This window comes from Eupeodes corollae, chromosome 3 (genome assembly GCF_945859685.1).
Source record: "Eupeodes corollae chromosome 3, idEupCoro1.1, whole genome shotgun sequence".
In the NCBI taxonomy this organism is placed as follows: domain Eukaryota; kingdom Metazoa; phylum Arthropoda; class Insecta; order Diptera; family Syrphidae; genus Eupeodes; species Eupeodes corollae.
In genome coordinates this window covers 69329256-69351077 of record NC_079149.1, presented here as the reverse complement: position 1 = coordinate 69351077, position 21822 = coordinate 69329256, and the positions used below count along the sequence as shown (strand labels likewise).

General features: G+C 32.3%; 1 protein-coding gene across 1 annotated transcript in view; it reads right to left on the bottom strand.

Moving 5' to 3' along the window:
* The window catches only part of LOC129949639 (uncharacterized), a 117103-nt gene that overhangs the window by 60371 nt on the left and 34910 nt on the right, over positions 1-21822 (bottom strand). The window contains exon 4 of the mRNA XM_056061211.1: positions 7306-9538. Coding sequence (XP_055917186.1) covers positions 7306-9538 — 2233 coding nt within the window. The remainder of the gene's footprint in view (positions 1-7305; positions 9539-21822) is intronic.

The window sequence follows — 21822 nt, the reverse complement described above, 5'->3', positions numbered from 1 at the left end:
ACTTCCGACTGCGGGGTGAAACGTCATGGTAGCCAGTACGCGTTTTCCACACCTCAACATCCTCAAAGGAACTTATAGTTCTCTAGATCAATCTACCGTCAACCAGATTGACCATATTGCTTTCGACACCAGCATTTCCAGCATCGTTCATGTCCAAACTTTCCGAGGTGGTAACATCGACTCGGACCACTACCTCGTTGTAGCCAAGGTAGCACCTGGAGTTTCCAGACGCAAGGCAAAACAGGGAGATGCTGGGAGAAGGTACAATGTCGAACGGCTTCAATCGCAAGAGATCGCCAAATCCTTTTCGACCGAGTTACAAGTAACCCCTCTGGTAGTACTCTGCGGCCAACACAATGTATCGAAAAACAGTGGCAACATTGTCAAGATTCAATCAGAGAAGCCACCTCTGATGTGCTGAGTTTCCAGAAACCACCAACAAGGAATCCTGGAAAAAATTCAAGAACACCAAATTGACACCCACCATCTTTCCATCGATTTCAAGGCCGCATATGACAGCAGATAAAGGTTAGAAACAACTTAACAGAACCTTTCGATGTCAAAAAAGGTTTTAGACAAGGTGATGCGCTGTCATGTGATTTTTTTAACATCGTAGGTACTAGAAAGAATAATGCAGTGCTCACACGTCAACATTAGAGACCCTATCTTTCTTAAGTCTGCCCAATTACTAGCATATGCTGATGACATTGACATAATCGGAAAAACTCAGCGTGATGTCAATGGGGCTTTTGGGAGTATTGAGGCAGAGGCTGTAAAAATGGGTTTAACGGTTAATGAGGGCAAAACAAAGTACATGCTATCGTCTAGAAAGGACATACAACATCGACGCCTTGGTCAAAACGTCACCATCGACAGACGTAACTGTGAGGTAGTCGAAGACTTCGTCTACCTAGGCTCCGCTGTAAACGCAGAAAACAACACCAGCGCTGAGATCAAACGCAGACTAACTCTTGCTAACCGCTGTTTCTTTGGACTAAGAAAGCAATTGAGTGGTAAAGTCTTCTCTCGAGGGACCAAAATGTTGCTATGTAAGACCCTTATCATCCCTGTACAGCGACATAGACTTAGCCAGAAGGGTAAAAGTCCAACGATTAATATGGCTGGGTCACGTAGAGCGCATGGAAACCAATGCTCCGGCCTGGAAAGACTTTGAATCCACACTCAAAGGACAGCGCAGTAGAGGAAGACAACTAATCAGGTGGCGCGCACAAGTGAACAGTGATCTCACCCAAATTGGAGCGCGAAACTAACTAGGAACCGAAAAACAGCAGCAGCAAACTTTGAAAGTTTTTATTTCTTGTACCAAAGTTTTACTCAACGCTGAAAACAACATTTTTTATAATATGAAATTAGTTTTAAGCCAATATTTCGAATTTTTCAATTTTTCCAATTTTTAGAATAGTTTTTTTTTTTTTTTTTTGTGTAAAAAATACTTTGTGTAAAAAATACCACACTGATAACTCCCCATCCAGTGTATCGATTTGTCTTGCTTAAAATTTGTAAGTTTTTGTGTTGGGTCAAAAAAGTTGTCAGTAAATTATTGTTAAGAAAATTAAAATTACCAACAATATTTTTTATATAAAGAAATAGTTTAGTTTGAAAATCTAGTTTTGTTAAATAGATTTTTAGACAAAGACATATGTTTACCAATTTTGGGAGCATTTCTTAAATTTTTACGAATTGGATGAATGTAATTAATTTGAAAGATATCAAGAACCGAACATCAATTTTTTCCAAATTTGCGTACTTTTTCTTGTAGATTTAATTTTTTTTAAAACGGACTGTTGGATTTTTATAAAAAACTACTGAATATCGAAAAGAATATTTTCCGTGAAATAAAAAAATTTGAAGACAATATTTTTAATTTTTGAAAAGCTATTTGAATTGAATGTACATTTTTAACAAGTTTTAGCATTGTTTTTTTTGGTAGGTTTTTATTTTTTGTAAAAACACTGTCAATCATATTTTTCTCAAAAGTTTACTGAATGTTGACAGCAACATTAAAAAAGATTAATGTACTGTAAAGCCAATATCTCAAAGCTTCGAAAAGATATTTGAGCCGAAAATAATTTTTTACTTTTATGACTTTTTTGTTTTCAATTCTATTTTTCTCAAAATTTTTCCGAAGGTTGAAAACAATATTTCTTATAAGCTTAAGTTAATTGGAAGCCATAATCTCAAATTTGTACCAACTTTGAGAAATGTTTTGTTTAGGTTTTTATTTTTATAAGAAAAAAACGGTCAATTTGATTTTTCTCAAAATGTTAGCAGATGTTAAAAACGTTATTTTTCGTTGCACCAAATTGTTTTGGAGACAAAATTATTTTTTATTCGTAAAATTTTCGAGGTGACAATTTTTTGTTTCATTTTTTTTTATTTATAAAATCACCGTTAATTGGATTTTTTTTCAAAAAATATACTTGTTTGGTATCATGTTACAATATATTATATACAATTTAATTTAAGTTTCTAGCATTTTTGGTTTGTCAGATATTTAGGGTTAACTAAAATGTTCACCTTTTTTTTAACTGCTATGGTAAAATAACCACCCAAGCAATTTTCTTGAGAGCTTTTTCTGCATCTTTCTGTCTTTTTATCTGTATAACAAAATTTATTTGAAGTCGATATTTCTTCTGGTTCTTGAGCTATGAACGACGAACGTTCGAACGTACGTACACACGCACGCACGCACAGACATCTTTCTAAAAATCTTTTATTTCGACTCTAAGGACCTAAATGTCAAAATTTTCAATTTGACAAATCTTAATGATAACATTAACTTCTTATTTGAATTATAATTTGGTGTGAAGTATTGTTATAAGTCGGGAGTTTCCGAGCACTTTCAAGAATTGTACGCAGATTTTGTGAGAACAATTAACCTTTTATAGAAATGGAATGGGCTCTGAAATTCTATAGGAGGATAATATTTTATACAAAATTAATTGTAAATGAAATCCTGGTAATATTGGACACTTTTCCTTGCTTACGCAAGTCTTTCGTTTACTTCATTTAAGTAACGAAATATGGGCCTTCTATATTGAACATAACTGCACAGTACAAAGGGTTAATAATGTAAGACACTGCATATACGCCCCTTTTTTATTTCCATACACTCGTGAATCACTTTGGTTGCAAAATAAAACCAGTTTATCTATGTATGTACATATATAATCTAATGTCAATTTGGTCAAAGAGAGGTTGTATCTTAGAGCCCGCATATCTACACAAGAATATAGACGCCTTAATGTTAAAAGTAAACCAAAAATTGAAACAAAAACAAATGTAGGGGAAAATAAAAAAAGCTGAAACTAGATCGTGTAACAAGATCACTCAGTCTTGTAGAGCACCGCCAAATCACACTGCAAGCTGTGCTGGCGCAGAAACTCGTTTTCTACAACACGTCCAAATGAAGCTAAAGTTGAGTTCGTGCATTTAAAGACTATCAACCATGACCACAAGACAGCGAAACTTGGTGCACAAGTTGTTGTTTATGTATATTTACGATAATTTGCCGCAAAATATTGCAAGAATAAAACAAATTAAATCAAATCGATTTTTATAACAAAATTGAAACCCCATATTCCTTGAAATTAAATTGAGTCCCATTATATTCAATGCAGTCGTCGAATAGTAGTGATACAGAACCATTCCAATTTCGTTAGTGTAATACAAAACCACACTTTATACAAACATATTTTATAAAGGGTTGGGCCAAACCATCAAAAATTACCATTGTCAGCCACCACATGACCCAATAGTAGGAGTTTGGTTAAAACAAAACGAACATATTGCTGGGTGCAATATTTTTGAATTTCAGCTCCAGCATCAAGTGACCAGAACAATTTTGGTTTCGGCGATTTCGCTAATGAAAACTATTGATTAAAAGCTGGAAATCTGTTGCAACATAATTGCATTCTCGAAGATAAGGAGTGCCTCGTCCCGAGCCGATAGACAATCCACTGCGCATATTATATTTCCCTGCTTCGAAAAGAGAAGGCCAATCATAGTCGTACAGAAAAGTATTAATTAAATAATATACTTTACAAATTTGGCAATAGATGTTTTTAATATCGACAAATAAATTTTGTTATACTGATAATAATGCAAAAAGATGCAGAAAGGGCTCTTCAGAAAATTGCGTATATGTTTTTTTACCATAGCAGTTTAACAAAATTATGAAAACGTTGGTTAACCCTAAATATCTCACGAACCAATGATGCTAGAGGCTTGAATTAAATTTTATATAATATATTGTAACGTGATACCAAACAAGTATATTTATTTAAAAAAATCCAATTAACGGTTTTGTTATAAATAAAAAAAAACTGGAAAAATAATTAGTCACCTCAAATATTTTACGAATCAAAAATGATTTTATCTCCAAAACTATTTTGTGCAACGAAAAATAATGATTTTAACATCTGGTAAAATTTTGTGAAAAATCGAATTGACAGTTTTTTTTGTAAAAAATAAAAACCTAAAAAAAACAAATATCTTTTCCTTTTTAAAAATTTCAAATATTGGTTTCAAACTACTTTTATCTTTTAGAAAATATCGTTGTCAACATTCAGTAAAATTTTGAGAAAAATCGAATTGACAGCTTTTTCACGAAAAATAAAAACTTAAAAAAAAATTAACAAAAGTCGGTAAAAATTGATTTTCGACTCAAATATCTTTTCAAAAATCTGAGATAATGGATTCGAATTTATTTTAACTTATAAGAAATATTGTTTTTAATATTTGGAAATATTTTGAGAAAAATCGAAAAAACCTTACTCAAAGCTTGTTAAAATCGAATTTCGACTTAAGTATCTTTTCAAAAATTTGAGATTATGGCTTCCAACTTATTTTATATTATAAAAAATATTGTTTTAAGCATTTTTAAAAACTTTGAAAAAATCGAATTGACAGTTTTCTTACAAAAAATTAAGAAAAGTTCGAAAAAATTGATTTTTGACTGAAATATCTTTCCAAAACTTTGAGATATTTTCTTTAAACAAATTTTATCTTATGAAAAATATTGTTTTCAACATTCAGTAAAATTTTGACCAAAATCGAATTGGTAGACGATTTGCTTACAAAATAATAAAAACCTAAAAAAATTAATAAAAATTGGTGAAAATATCTTTTTTAAAATTACAGCTGAAATATCTTGAAGATCGAAAGCTTCTTAATGACCGTCAGTACGGCTTTCGGAGCAATAGGTACACTGGTGATCTCATGATTCATCTAACCGAACAGTGGAGCAAATCATTACATCGCTTTGGAGAAAGTAAGGCCCTCTTATCGAAAAAGCTTGATTTCGGTTTGCATGAATCCCTGCTTCATTTGTATTGGGTTCTGTTCTATCTCCAACACTCTTTCACATTTTTATTAATGATCTCCTGTCTGCAACATCTAAACCAATACATTGTTTCGCGGACAATAGTACTTTAACTAACATGCCTCTTTTTCGGATGTGGAACTGCAGCGACAAAATTTGATAAGCTCATTAAATTCCGACTTAAACAGCATTGTTCAATGGGGATTGAAAAACTGCGTGGAATTTTATGCTTCGAAAATGCAATGCTGTCTTGTATCGTTAGAGCGAAATATACCCCCATTGCCATTATCCATGGATGGCACTTGTCTTAATTAGACTGAAAACCTCGATATTCTCGGTATGTGTGTCACAATTACCTCATGTGGAATGATAACATACTCGATTCCGCCAAAAATGCCGCAAGGTGTTTGGGTTTCCTTAGGCGATGGAAGAAATATTTCACCCCTTTTGATCTGGCTGTTATCAACAAGACTTACATATGTCCAAAACTTGAGTATAACTCCCATCTCTGGGCTGGTGCTCCTGCAACTTACTTAAGCCTCTTGGATAGTATTGAACGTAGAGCATTTAAATGATAATATCATCATAAGTTCATTTACTTCGCTTGAAAATCGTCGTAAAGTGTCTTGTCTGACCCTTTTTTACAGTTATTTTAACGGCTTATTCTCTGGTGAAATAGCCAGTTGCATTCCTCCCCTTAAACAGTTCAACTGTATTACACGAGCTTCTAGGAATGCTCATCAGTATACCCTCGAGCCCAACTTCGGCCGTACTGTCAAATACAGAGATTCGTTCTTTAGCGGTACCACGCGAATGTGGAATGCCTTCCCACATGTCTTGGTCTTTCCTAGTCATTGCAATATTGAGGAATTCAAAACCAATGTGCACTGACATCTCCTTTTAAACCCTCTCTCCTCTTCATAGTGCTCACACTGTGCCGCTGCATAATACCGGTGGTAATATCCACTTGAGTGTGTGCTTATTATAAAAAAAAATTGGCTTCAAACTAATTTTACTCAAAGAAAATATAATTTTCGACACTCAGTAAATTTTGTATTAAAATCCAACAGTCATTTTTTTTTATAAAAAAAAAATAAAATCTACTAAAAAAAGTACACAAATTTGGTAAGAAATGGTGTTTGATTCTTGATATCTCGTGAAAAATAGAAGGTATTGACTTCAAATTCATTTCATTCATCCAATTTGTATTTGTTTATTTACGAAATGAAAACTTTTATGAAATGGTACTAAATTGGTGAAAATTGGTTTTCGATTAAAAATCTCGTTAACAAAAGTAGATTTCGAAATCAAACTTTTTCATTATATAAAAAATGTTGTTGATGATTTTAACTGACAACTTTTTTAACAAAACATGAAAACCTGCAAACCTTTTAAGCAAGACAAATCTATAGAGGGGATGGGAAGTTATCAGTGTGGGTCGCATCCCAGCCTCTTTTTTTGATTAATTCAATGTCATTTAAATTTTTGAAAACAGACTTGTTTTATAGGTACATTTTTAAATGTAAGTACTAAAAGTACTATTTTTTAACAGAGTTGGAAAGGAGATGTTAATATAAATTGGTTTGAATTCCTTGACATTGTTAAGAAAAAAATAAAAATCCAAAATCGGTTAAATTTAAGCAAAAATAGAAGCAAATTAGGAACTCTCCTGGTGCTTTATGAGCCAGAATATCAGTTTATTTTGATTTTTCTTACAACTCAAAGATGACCTTCATCTCGTTTTGAATGGGAAAAAGAAAAGTAAAGAAAACATTTACTAGAAATAAATCTTAAATAAAACTATTTTAAAAACTGAAGGGGGAAATAGTTATCTATTCCTTTTTCTTTGTTTTTGTTTTCTCCAAATAGCTGTTTGAACTATTTCTCAGCATGCAATTTTGAATTTACATCATGATTTAATTTGAATACGAAACTTATCTTAACATTATAAAGTTACTTACATATGACATAATCGCTTGATTTCCGTTCGCTACGACTCCTCGCTTGCCAAGGAGAGTTTGGTTTAATCTATTTGTCCCATAGTACATTTCCCAGTTGCTCGGTTTCTTTTGATGCCAGTCATTTATAGAGTCTTTGTCTCCTTCTTCGTTGACGTCTCCGTCTAGTTTGTTCAAGATTGGCTTATGAAAAGATAGATTTCTTTGCAATTGCGTTCTTCCCACAACCGAAGTATCATTCAATTTTGAATTGAATTGACCCGAAACACTAGGTACACCAATGACACTACCACCCGCCATTGTAGTCATATTGGAGGTGCCAACATAACATTCCGCGTCCATTTTTGGGAAAACATCACACAACGATTTTCGTTTCATTTTAAAATTGGGATCACTAGAGCAACGGATAGACGTCGTTTCGATATGCTGTTGCGTATGCTGCACAGTTATGACCGTACCGTCACGAATAGCCTCGTAAGCGATATCGTATTCCGAATCACTAGCATTGGATTTTCGCCTTTCGAAGGCTTTTTTCATTCGAACAATATTCTGGTTCTTTACCAATCCCGTGCAAAGCTGACGTATTTCCATTTCGCTGTGTTGGTTCATTCGTTCGAGGTAGGATTCCAATTCACCTTTGAGAGCCTTTATCATAGTATCTAGTTCATGAGGAATGTTTTTTTTGTCATTGTTACCTGAAGCTTTTGCAGTGGCTGTTCCTTCAGCCGATTCTGACAGTAGTCGAATTTTATCACGAACGTCTTCGAGTAGTTCACGGGTGTTTTGAAAATGTATTTGATCGTCATACTTTTTTAAAAAATGGTCCAGCGAGTTGCCTACTTCACTTTCTAATCTATACGCATCTTCAGGACAAGAATTTATGTACTTTGCACATTTATAGTGGTTTTCCATGTCTTCGTCGTGAAGGATCACAGATTTGTCAAAAGTCGGATTGTCAATTCCGTCGATAGCCGAGCTTTTGTTTTTCCCTTTGGTGGTTAAAAGAAATGAATCGAGATCAATATCGAGCAGGGAATCTTCAGCGATTTCATCCTGCCAAGACTTTTGTAAACGAACCGGTACTTCATTCGAACCACCTTCCATAATTGTTGGCAGATGTCCATAGCGATGTTTTGCTGCTTCGGGAACAATACTGCTCACATTGTATGCTTGGTCCGAGTGCGTTGGTATTGCTTGGGGATTCGGCCGAATAAACATGTTTAATCGATCGTGGTTGCTAAGCTTAGGATAGCTCTTGAGATGCCTGTCCAAATTTTCAATACTAGTCTCAAGGATTTGTAGATTCTGCTTCATGTTTTCTTTCTGACGTTGGTGATTTTGTTTGACATGAGTCCGATGATCATTATGATCTTCTTCGTCGTCATCACTGTTATTAACGATCATTATTTGCCGATGGTTACTCGGATGACCGAATTTTGAAGACTGTGAGGGGGCAGGTTTGTTGACTTCCAGTATGTCAATGGTAGGTTCACAATAAATGTGATCCTCCACCGAATACGTGGAACAAACGTTCGAACTATAATATCCCGACGATCCACTTTTATCGGTCGAGTAATGCGATTGAGAACTTGTTCGCTCACGAGCGCCTCTTCCACTACTATTATGAGTAGAAGAAATGGCGGCACCTTCGCTGCCAACATTTGTTTTTGTCGTGATGCTTCTACGACTATCACTGAGTATACCATTACCAATTATAGCAGCATTTGCTGAGGAGGACGAACACGATGCAGATGAAACTAATTTCTCATTGTAGCTCTGCTGAAGATCACTGGTAATTGAACTAACAACATTTGAATTCGTGATTGATTTCGAGGAGACTACTGGGGCACTACCAGCAGAAGCTTGTCCGACTACACTAAGACCAACATTTGCACTCGTTTCGTCTATAATAATCGCTGATGCAGCAGACAATGAGCTTGAAGTCAACATAGACTTGGCGAACGTTGAGGAGGATGCCGACGCTAAAGAAGATGATGAAACTAAACCGGAATTCTCGGCTGCAATTTTGCTGGATTTAATATTAACTTGTGGCTTTTGTTTATTGTTGTTTATAGCTGTATCGGTGGCACTGATTGAAGATTCCATGGGAATTGGCTTGGACTTGTATATTATGCTACTGTAAGTGACTTGGTTTCGTTGGCTGCCGCTTAGGCTGGTCGACGAGCCTCCTAGATTAGAGATGACCGCCAGTGGCATTGAATTGCTATAGCCAACACTGAAAAACAAAAATAGAAAATTATATTGATGGTTGAAAATATCAATGCAGAATTAAAAAAAAAATTGTTACAAGATGAAAGTGGTCTTTGACGATAGAATGAAAGCATGTTTTTCTTGTGCCAAAGAACTCTATTAGTATAGGTGAGATTAGAGTAAAAGTTATTTAAAAAATAGTTTCACTTGCATTATAATTGCAGAATGAATGTTGAAGTATAGGTGATATAGTTTTTTTACTAAATATAATTAAAGTAATTGAGGAAGACATTTACTTTATGCAACATTTTCTGCACTGCTAAATACTGAGAACTAATAAAATAGTTAAATACATCTTTGATGATCTTCTCACTGATTTGTAAGTACTTTAGAATCAAAAAATCTCAAAACCTGAGCAATTCAGAAGAATAATTAAGCTTATAAATCCCGCAGGAATTGCGGAAATAGTTCCTAAATACCAACATATTCTAAATAGTTAAATTATGTTGATATCTTACTACTTACTCATATTATGTTAATATGCCTATCTACATACCTAAATATGACCATACACATAATTATTTCTCATCACTGGAAACTTTGTTTTTCATCCTGGTCTATCTAATATAAAATATACCCTAACGGGATTTAAACGCGAATTTCCCAAAAAAGGTCCCATTGCTGACAATAAACTTCAAAAACATAACTACAACTTCTTAATTTTTTCTCAAATGGTAATGTTTATGCTCCAAAAAGTTCACGAATTAAAATGGAATCTTATTCCCTATTGTATCAGGACTCAAATCTGTAGAGGGACAAAAAGTGCCCACCTACGAATGTCATTGACATTTAAAACTTGTCAGATAAACTTGGTAAATCGTTCATTTTAAATGTAGAGAACATTTTCATCGAAATAACACTAAATATTAATCAGCTTATAAAAATTCTAATTTAATATAAAAATGTAAATGTACTTTGAACAAAGACCAACATGGTCTAGAAAAACAAAAAAAATCTACCACACGATGTCATTGTACTAACAGAAACATTGCTGAACACTTCTATTCTTGACTCGGATCTTTGATGCTTCCTATCAAATATTCAGCTACGATCGTCTTGTAAACGAAATTTCTGACACTCTACGAGGAGGAATTCTTCTTGGCATCAAGGACTCGCATACATGCTTAATGATTGACGATTTATACGCTCCACTGATACCTCCAAGTTTAGATAACTGTATTGAAAGGCTGTATTCTCTTTTGGAGCCGGAAGATAAGGTTTTGACTGTAGGTGACTTAAACCTACCGAAATTACATTGGATACAAATTGATGACGACAACTTCTACGTTTCAATCGCATGGTCTTAGCCAATGTAATGGGGTTAATAAAAGTTTGCGCTGAAACTGCCGTATTTACTGTTTCTGCTTAATTTATAGAAGATGATCGACATCACCCTGCACTCAATTTAAATATGCCTTTTCCTAGTTACAATTATTATTATGACAAACTTAAATTTAAATTTAGCAAATGTAATATTGTAAATTTGTTTGATTCGTCATATTACATCGACGGGAAACAATTATTATTTGTAAAATTAAAGATTGATGATATGTGTAACGTGCTTAATATATACCTATCTAGTAAAAACTCTTATTTAATCCAGATGATTGTCAACTGTTAGAAAAAAACTTGTAGCTACCCTAACACTATGTCAAATTCAACATCATCTTTCCATGATCCAAAAGTTATTGCAAACATGTTCCAACTTATTTCACTCATAAAAAAATATTGTTCAGCATTCGGTAAAATTTTGAAAAAAATCGAATTAACAGTTTTTCTACAAAAAATAAAAACTTAAAAAAAATAATAAAAGTTGTTAAAAATTGATTTTCGAGTTAAATATCTTTTCTAAACTTAGATATATTGGCTTAAAGCTACCTTCATATTTTTAAATATATTATTGGAATCATTCAGTTTAATTCGGAGAAAAATCGAATTGACAGTTTTTTTTACAAGCAATAAAAATTTAAAAGAAAATTTCATATGTTATATGTCTTTTCAAAACTTTGAGATTATGGATTCCAGCTTATTTTAGCTTATAAGAAATATTGTTTTCAACATTCGGTAAAATTTTTAGAAAAATCGAATTGACAGATTTTCTACAAAAAATAAAAACCTAAACAAAATTGGTAAAATTTGATTTTCGACTCAAATATCTATTCAAAACCTTGAGGCCTTAAACTGCTTTAATCTTTTTTAAATATTTTGTTGTCTTCATTCAATACAATTTTGAGAAAAATCGAATTCACAGTTTTTTTTTTACAAAAAATGAGAACCTAACAAAAAAACAACCCCAAGACTTCGTACAAATTTACTTTCAACTCAAATAGCTTTTCAAAAATTAAAAATTTTGTCCTCAAACTTATTTTATTTCACAGAAAATATTATGTTCGATATTCAGTAGTTTTTTTTATAATAATCCAACAGTCCTTTTTTCATAAAAAAAATAAAATCTTCAAGAAATAGAACTCAAATTTGGTAAAATTGATGTTCGGTTCTTGATATATCTCAAATTAATTTCATTCATCCAATTTGTAAAAATTTAAGAAATGCTACTTAAACTTGACCTTTTGGAAAACCTGATTTGTAACTTCAGTGCACAAGAAATATCAAATTCAAATATCTCATATAATTTTTCCGTGAAAGATTTTAAAAATCTTTCCAATCGGATTACAAGTATTTTAGCATTTCTGTAAGATTCCTTTAAGAAAATTTTAATTATGACGTACGCCACTTTGTTACTGGCCACTTTGATTTAATTGGAAGCATGCATATAACCTTCTAAAAACGCTTTTAAGTTTTTTATTTTTTTTCGCCTTTACGTTCTTTATTGAGAAAGAATGCAAAAAAGATCATTTAAAATGGGTGGTGATGGTGATCGATTTTCAACGGGAACATTTGCATTTCTCGAAAAACATCGAAATGTTTTTTTAAGAGCTTTGTGAAATCTTTATATTACTAATAATTGTGAATGACTTTTTTTGACTCTTAGAGTTAAGAATCAAAATAATCCATATTAGTACCTTGAAAAAAACACAGTTAGCTCAAAATATTAAAACCTAATTTTTCTTTAGTAATACATAGATTAAAAAACAAAAATATGACTATACAATTATTATAATTCCTCAATCAACACAAAACATCAAATAATTGAACCTTCACTCTCGATTAATTATTCATCAAACATTCAAAACCTATGCATATTCACATACCAACCATATCTACGAGTATTTCTATTTTTATCGTTGCAACTCACAGAGTATCATGCAACTATTTACGAGCACATTTCCTATTTATGCCTTCCGATTATATTGCATTCATTTTTTTGTCTTGGCGCAACTTTAAGTTGGTACAAGAAACATGCCAAAATGTTCAATTCTAGACAAAAATCCGTATGGGAACAGTTAAAGGTACTTCATGAGCTGTGCAATACTTTAAACTGGTTGTATGGTGCTTAAGTATTTCAACAGACTTTAATCATTGCTTCTCTAGAGATAAATTTACTTTGCTCCACATACAAGACTAAAGAGGTTGCCACATTATATACGTATAGTGACTGGAAATAGGCAAGACGGCAAGGCATGCGTTAAGCTCCAAGCTTGGGTAAATATTTGAAATTGAAAGTCAGCTTCGCTTGGAAACACAACCCGCAGAGAATAGTTGCATGGTAAGTATAATTTTTTATTCTTTACATGCGGAATTGATACTTGATTCAGTTTTTTTGGTCATTTTTTAGTTTTTATTTTTATCAAGGATATATATATATATATATGTTTGTCTAAGCGTGGGTGCAGACGCTGAGCCGCTGGGTTTGTACTTAAATGTAGTCTAAGACCGTCTGTAGACATCGGGCAAATGGAACTCTATGTATTAAGTTTTGTTTTGAATAAGAGACAGTATGTATAATGTTATTGGTGGTTCCGTCAAATTAGGTGAATAAATTCGAAGCAAAATCTAATAAATGGTATTTCAATATGGAGACACAATATTTTCAGTTCGTTACTATGGCGGGTTAACCACCAGAACCAATTTATTTTCTGGGTTGCTCTAAGCTATGTGGTTTCGGTGGTTTTCCATAATGATGCAACTCTTTGCAGCTGCATATGACAGTAAATCAATTTCAAAGTCTGGTCTATAATGAACAGTTCAGTCAAAATTGATATACAATTTATCAAACCTAATTCGCATATTAATGAAAATTGGTAGACACTAAGCACATCGTTATTAACAAGTGACAAAAATTCTCCAAAACCTTTGAGTTTGTAGACCAAGCGATTTTATACAAAATAACTTAAGCAACTTTTTTGAATCGCAAGCAAGTGCTTAGAAGTTGCAGCTGTATCAAAAAGGTAGATTGTTTAAAATAGCGTTTCAAGTAATAAATGGAGTGTTTTTGTTTTTATCAGGAAACATATATTTTTTTGAGTATTATATTCATTAAACATTCTTTTAAATATATCAATATATGTATTTATGCACATATTTTTGTATGCATACAAAGCTCAATCATTCGCATCTGTTTAAACTTCTAATGGTGTTCATGATCACTTTATATAAATAAATAGTATGGTGCACTATGGTGTATACGTACTTTATTTATTCTTTTTATTTAAGATAATTTAATATTTAAAATTTTATACGTAGAGTTGATCTGAGTATTGCATTCTTTTTTTGTAAAATAATACGAAATACGGTTATTTTTCAATTAGTTCTTATTTAGAGAAACAAAACAATCTTGATAGGAGAGCCCAATTATAAAATACTAATTTTGCTCAGGAAAAGTGCTAATGTTGATAAAAATTGGTACAGGCATTTAGAATACACTGGTCGGCAAAATAAGTTTTTTGTTCTGTCCCTAAAATAAAAACATCCTTTTTTTGAATGGTTAAGATGTCCTTTATTTAAATCTCTGCGTTAAATTTGTCTGCCACATCGGGTTTAAGGGTTTTTTAAACTTAAAAAAACTCTTAATATATCTTGTCTGATGCAGGTTCGCTGCAAGAACGAAACTTTCTATCAAAAAGTTTGCCTTTTTCTGTTAAAAGTGTTTTACCATAAATGGTTAAACATTTCATTCAGATTTTTATAAGACAACAACAATTCTAACATTTTGTGTAGATTTTCCAAATATTGTATGAAATAATATAATTATTTCAACTGAATATTGAAGAAAGGCATTATGGAAAGGTAAAACCATCACAGATATTAATGAACAAAAGGTACTTCATAAATAAATATATCCCCAAAAAGCCTTTTATATAACATGTTTTTTTGAATTTTAAAAAATAATATCTCAAAAACCTACATTAATTTAATTTATTTAATTTGAAAATCGGTTATTAATTCAACCCATTGGAAAAGTGCAATTTTATAGCCAGAAAAAAACCTTGCCAGCGAGTGATATCATTGTTTAAAAACTATAAAAAGTCCACAAACATCCCAAGTGTGCATATAAAGTAATTGAATTTTCCTATATTTTAGTCTTCATGGATTTGTACTTAAAATTTAAATTTTGAATTTCGTGGCTTTAGACATTTATTTTTTATATATTTGGCCTAAATAAACGACCCAGACAAAATTTCTATGAAAAGAACAATACAGAAGTTCTTTTTTCGAAGTTTCCACAATATCCTTTTGCAATAGTTTGTTATATGTTACTTGTGTGAACAAACAAGCTATACAATATTTTTCAAAAGTATTGATATTTTAAATTAAAGATTAAAAAACGGATTTTTTAACTTTTCCATTTTAAACTTAAACAATCTAAACCGTGGTAAAGGTATATTTTAATAAAACTGCATTCATTACCTGGAGCGCATTAATATACAAAGTACTGTTTAAAAACAATGTGTCAAAAATCTGTATTCGAGATTGTTTGAAACCGCTGTAAATTCTTAACAAACAAAATGACCGGACAAAAACCCTATTATAATTCAGATATTTTGATAGCATCTAATATACTGACTTTAGACCTACAAGGTTTTATCTTTCCTAGAAGAGCAGTAAAGTTTTGAGTTTTCATTTAAGATATTTCTCATAGCGGTAAAAAATACACATTTCTCGTCTTCTGTATCTTTTCCATTTGAACTGGTATGTGTAAAGTTAATGGTACAGACTTAGACTATTTTCATTTTAAACGTCCTATAAAAAGCTTAGAGTCTGTTTTTAGCGAACTCTATTTGGCATTAAAATTTATTATCAGTTTGTCCTGCTCGGACACCAATATTTTACCTCTAGGTGATTTTAATTTACCTTACATTGACTGGATTCAATCCGAAGACGATCTATCTCTTCTTCATAAAATCCTTCTTTCTGACTTACAGCAAACAAGATGTATTATTTCCTTCTGACGCTTTTAGCACTCTTGTTCTAGAATCTAGATCAGGAATTACCAATATTGATAAATATAACCCCCCCCCATACTGAACACAGTAATTTCTTTGATGGCTTATAGTGTTTTGACATCAGAAGAGCTAATTTTCAGTTGTTGTCTGAAGATTTAACCATTTCTGGGATTGCTGATACTTAAGCCTTTTTTAATATTGAGGAAGCAGTTTCAAGTTTTTATAAGATCATTAAAAATTGTTTAGAAACAATGTACCTTTAAAAAAATCAAGAAATACAAACTTTTACCACCCTTGGTACACGTTTACTGCGTAACAAAAGAAATAAGGCATGGAAAACCTATCTTAAAACTCTGTCTCCAATCAACTTCTGTTACTGATACTAAAAAATTTGGAAACTTGTAAACTTAAAGAAAAAATCAGATGGCTTGCCAGTTAACTTCACTAACAAGAACCTTTCATTATATAAAAAATGTTGATAGCTGTAAGGCTTAGGCAAAAACTTTCCGTGAGTCCTTTGTTAATAGCCCTGAAGAAGTTGATGAAGTATATTTTCATAACCTTCACTCCGTTTCGCAAACTAGCTGTAGTCACATACCTGCGCTACAGAGACGGTCCCTGATCTTTTATCTGCGTTAAATGATGACTGCTCAGCCGATCCCGATGGTATTCCCCCGATAGTACTAAAAAAGTGTAGTAATGCTTTAGTTGAAACCCTTACGTTCTTATTCAAATTTTCTCTAAAAACAGCCAAATTTCCCAGTATATGGAAGAAGTAATTTCTAACACCAATTTTCAAGAAAAGTAACAAGGCGGATATAACAAACTACATACCCATTGCAAAGGTTTCCAACCAACTTAGCCACGGAATTATCCTTAAGCTCTTGATTTCCCTACCTTGAAAACAGATCCTATGAGGTAAAATTTAGAAATTGTCATTCTGAACCTTTTGTTGCTCAATCTGGTGTTCCCCAGGGAAGCCATCTTGGCCCTTTTCTATTCTATATTAACGACATATTGTCGTGTCTACGCTCAAGTGAAGCTTTTATTTTTGCTGATGACATGCAAATGTTTATGATAATAAAGTCCACCCAAGATCGTATTCGTTTACAAGCCTCAACCCTTTAAAATGTAGTGTATTTGATTATTGTATATCACAGCAAAATCTCTGTCGCGTCTCCACATTTAAAGATTTAGGTGTTCATTTCTGTTCCAAATTAGAATTTACACATCACATTAATTTTTTTGTTAATAAAGCAAGTTCTATGCTTGGTTTTATAAAACGCTGGGCCAAGAAGTTCAATGATCCCTATGTAACTCTTTCTTTGTACAATTGTCATGTTCGTCCTCATCTTGAATATGCTTTGCAGGTATGGACTCCCTATTACGAAATTCAAAGAAAACGTATTGAATCAATTCACATAATTAAACTCGCTTTGCCCTAAAGGGTCATCCTTGGGATGACCCTTATGATCTACGTCCCTATGAACATCGTATTCTGCTTCTTCAAATGCAATTTCTAGCTCTAAATTATAGGCTTGTTTATAATGACTTAATATTTTTTCATCAACTCATTAATGGTAAAATTGGTGCATCTTATTTGCTATCTTGTGTACACTTGAATTACCAAGGTGGAAATCATCACCTGTGTATTTTTGACTTTATACATATTGACTTCCATAGATCTAACTATGGTAAAAATGAAGCTTTAAGTCGGATGAGCATTTTATATAACTTAAACTGTTCATCGATGGATTTAAATTTAAATAAGGTGGGATTAAAATCATTGTTTAGAACCAGACTATCGTAAACGTCTTTATTTTATTTCTTTTGTACTGTAATAATTCATGTTAAATGTTAGTAATTGTTATGCTTTTTTTGTGAGTGTATTAGGATGTAATTGTATTAGTTTCTTACTAATAACTAACACATGCACTTATGATGAGCCTCTGATCGTAGTTTGACGCTTGCTATAAGCTAACTACTTTCTGAAAATTCTGAAGTGTAATACAAAAAATAGTTTTGTTGCTTAAGATAATTTTGCGGGGAGTTCTCAATACGATTGCAAATAAATAAAAATGTACATCTAAACAAATATTAATGTTTTCATTTTCAATGTTATAGTATAAGATTTCGAAAAACAATCGGTCCTTAGTTCTAATTTTTGATTGGGAGTCTAGAAAGTATTGGTAACTCTGTCTTGGTAGCAAGCTTAATGGTTTTTTGTTTTTAATATAATAATTTTAATAATATTAACACGTACCAATGAAGTATAATATGTTTTTTTTAGTTTAGCTCTTCATCTATTGTCTTAAATCTAAATAATTTTTAGAACTAGTGCCCCACTATTTTAAACGTTTTTTTGTACATGTTATTTTTTTTTATTAGTTCGTGTTTCACTTATTAAGTTTTTTATATCAATTTTGTGCTTGTGTATTATTTTACTTACTAAAAACTAACACACATGCGCTTATGATGAGCCTCTGATTGTACATTGATGTTTGCTATAAGCTATTCTGAAGTTTAAGAAAAACATTACAGTTAAAAAAAACATGATAGATAACGCTACAACATTCGTGGCACACGTATTTAGGTTAACATATTTGATATGATAATATTCAATAAAATCTATAAATATATTCTTTAACAACTTCTAAATGCCAAGTCAACTTAAGAAACTTGGACGCGAATGAACGACAGAACTATTATCAAGATCAATGCAACTTCTGGTCCATATAATAGATGGTTTGAAATCAAGATAGTCTAATTATGAAACCCGCACGTTTTAGTAAGTATATCCTATGGCTTCCTACGACACCAGCAATAATCTTTAAAAATAAGTCACGTCAAAAATTAAGGCTACTTAAAAAGGATCATTATCAACTGGTATGGATGGTTAATCTATAAAATTACTACAAAAAATGTACTAACTCTGTCTATGTTAACTTCTTTTTATTTTATTTTTCAAGCCATTTTCCACAAAGCTTTAGAAAGATTTCTTTATTTTTGTTTTATTCGAATAATAGGAACATAAACCTATATATAGTATTAACTACAGGGCTATGTCTAAGTTTTTCTGTTCAATCGTATATGACCCCCTCTATTTTTATTGTAGATCTATTATTGCATCGAAACAGCACGGTTTCTTGAATAGCAGGTCTTCATAAACAAACCTTACCGAATCTGTTAATAAAATTTTAAATGAATTAAAAAAATGCCAAGAAGTGTATAAAATTAATCACCAAATAAATTACTTTAGGTTTAAAGCCTTATTCAAATCATACTTAGAAAACCCCCAGTATATAATATTATAGTTTTTTTTTAAAGTTTATTGAAACTATCAATTATTCTCGAGGCGTTTTAATCTCCTCATACAACTTTTTTGTTGCAGTGTGGTTTATCTTTAATATTGTTTTCTTTTTATTACGATCTGAACGTAATCAGAAACTGTTAACAGTTAACTAAGCTTACTTCACAATGTTTATCCCTAGGTTATAATATATTAACATTCAACATGTAAGCTATAATTGGAACCTAAGAAAAAACTTCCCTAAAAAATACCTTCATTTGCAACATCACGAAATTGCACATACTTCGTGAACCTTTGGTGATTTCTTGATTAAATGCCAAATTAACCTCAACCAAACAGACAGTTTACGTCTTGGTAATCAGTCGACCTCAATTGCAATCTGAAGAATGCATTTTTGCAATAACATTATCAAACGAACACTCTTCATAACAAAATGATACCTGTCAGAGCTCCCAGATTGTTCATGAGAAAAGAAACATCTTTTATACATGATAAGATGGTTTTGAAATGTACATATGTATATCGTATATACAATTATGTATTGTACAATGTATGTATGTACATACGAGTATGTATGTGCATTGAAAAAAACAACTCTGTCTGGTTAAATGTCACGAATTGTGTCATTACCACCCATCATGATATTGATATTGACTATGGTAATTGACAAATTATTGACAGCACTTATGTATGTGCAGCTACAGCTTAAAGCCTTAAAGTCATTGCATTAGCTAACCTCGTTCCGTACCAACAATGGTTTTGACTCAAAATAAAAAAGACTCCCAAAATTTTATGTCCAGGTTAATTTTGTATCGTTGATATTTTTATGTGACAGTTTAGGACAAAATTAATATACTAAATTTTATTTCGATGGGAAACAACAAAAACGCACAACTCTCAATAAAATACTATGAAAGAGTACATTTAAATACATGCTGACTAGCTTGACACTGGTGCATTGGATGCTCGCCGGCTTGGCGTCCGATTAAAGCCTTAACCTCCTTATCGAAATGCTGTCGGTAAGAAAAACGCGAGTGCATGTAAATTTCGTTAATTTCGGTTCGTGTTGGAATCGGAATCTATGGAAGATCGAGAGTGTACGGTCGGTCGAGAGAAGCTTAGCTGACTGTATTGTGAGCTTGATATTTGAAGATGGAATTCTTCACCTCGAAGAAAACGAGCTCATCTACGCATGAGAAGTGGACGAAGACAGAAGCAACGACGATGAAGAAGCAACAACTTAAAACCAGCAACAGAAGTAGCAAAATAACTTGGGTCTGGGGGTTGACAGCTCTGCAAACCAGTTAAAAAAGAAGAATGATTTACCTTCTCACACTTGGCAGTTGGTGCGCAACGTTGCCCCTTTGGTTTAGTTTTGCGGTCCACAACACCGGTAATGGTATTAATTTCACCATCACATTGCAAAAGAATGCAAGGTTGACCAGACGCAGGGACTGGTTGCATATGCCATGCCATACCACTTCACACGCCACGCCTGCCGCACCGCCGCGGACGCTTGCCGCACCAGTCGGGTAGAAGTACAACTATATGACTGCTACTGCACTTGCGCACCTTCATTGCTTATGCTACGCTGCCGCCGCGGCCGCGTCATCTTGATGAGTATTCGTATTAGAACCGTTGCCAGAGGGTAATCTGATGTCAGATGGCCAATTTATTTATCGGGTGATGAAATAGCCTCACAATTACTCTTGGCGAGGATTGTAATTGCCAAGAGGAGCTGCAATGCAATTTAGTGGAAATTTTTGTAATTGTGGTCATAAAAGTAGAGTAACTGGTATGTTGTTATAATTTTTGTATCGCGAAGTGCGTAATGAAATATTTTTCAATTTTTGCTTATCTACTCTGCTGTTGAAGTGAGTGTTTATCGATAACGACTTATAAAAAAAAAAACAAAAAGCTTAACTTGAAGATAACTTCCAATCTCTTTTGAAAGTTTAAATGATAAATGTTGAAGGATAAGCGTCGATCAGTGATTTAGGAGTTTTTGTTTAAGTATCAATTGTAATACATTCGTAAAATTAATATGCAATAATTCTAGGCTTAAACAGATGAAATAACAAAAAGAGGCCACACTGATAACTTCCCATCCCGTCTGTCGATTTGTCTTGTTTAAAAGTTTGTAGGTTTTCGTGTTGGGTTAAGAAAGTTGTCCGTTCAATTTCTTAAAACATTTAAAATTACCAACAATATTTTTCATATAAAGAAATAGTTTAGTTCGAAAATCTAGTTTTGTTAAATAGATTTTTAGACGAAAACAAATGTTTACCAATTTTAGGAGCATTTCTTAAATTTTTACAAATTGGATGAGTGAGATTAATTTAAGTGATATCAAAAACCGAACATCAATTTTTAATAAATTTGCGTACTATTTCTTGTAGATTTTATTTTTTTATGTTAAAACGAATTGTTATATTTTTATATATAAAAAAGTACAGAATATCTAAACCAATATTTTCTATGAAATAAAAAAAAGTTTGAAACAATATTTTTTATTTTTGAAAAGCTTTTTTTTAGGTTTTTATTTTTTTTTGTAACAAAAACTGCCAATTTAATTTTTCTCAAAATTTTATGAGA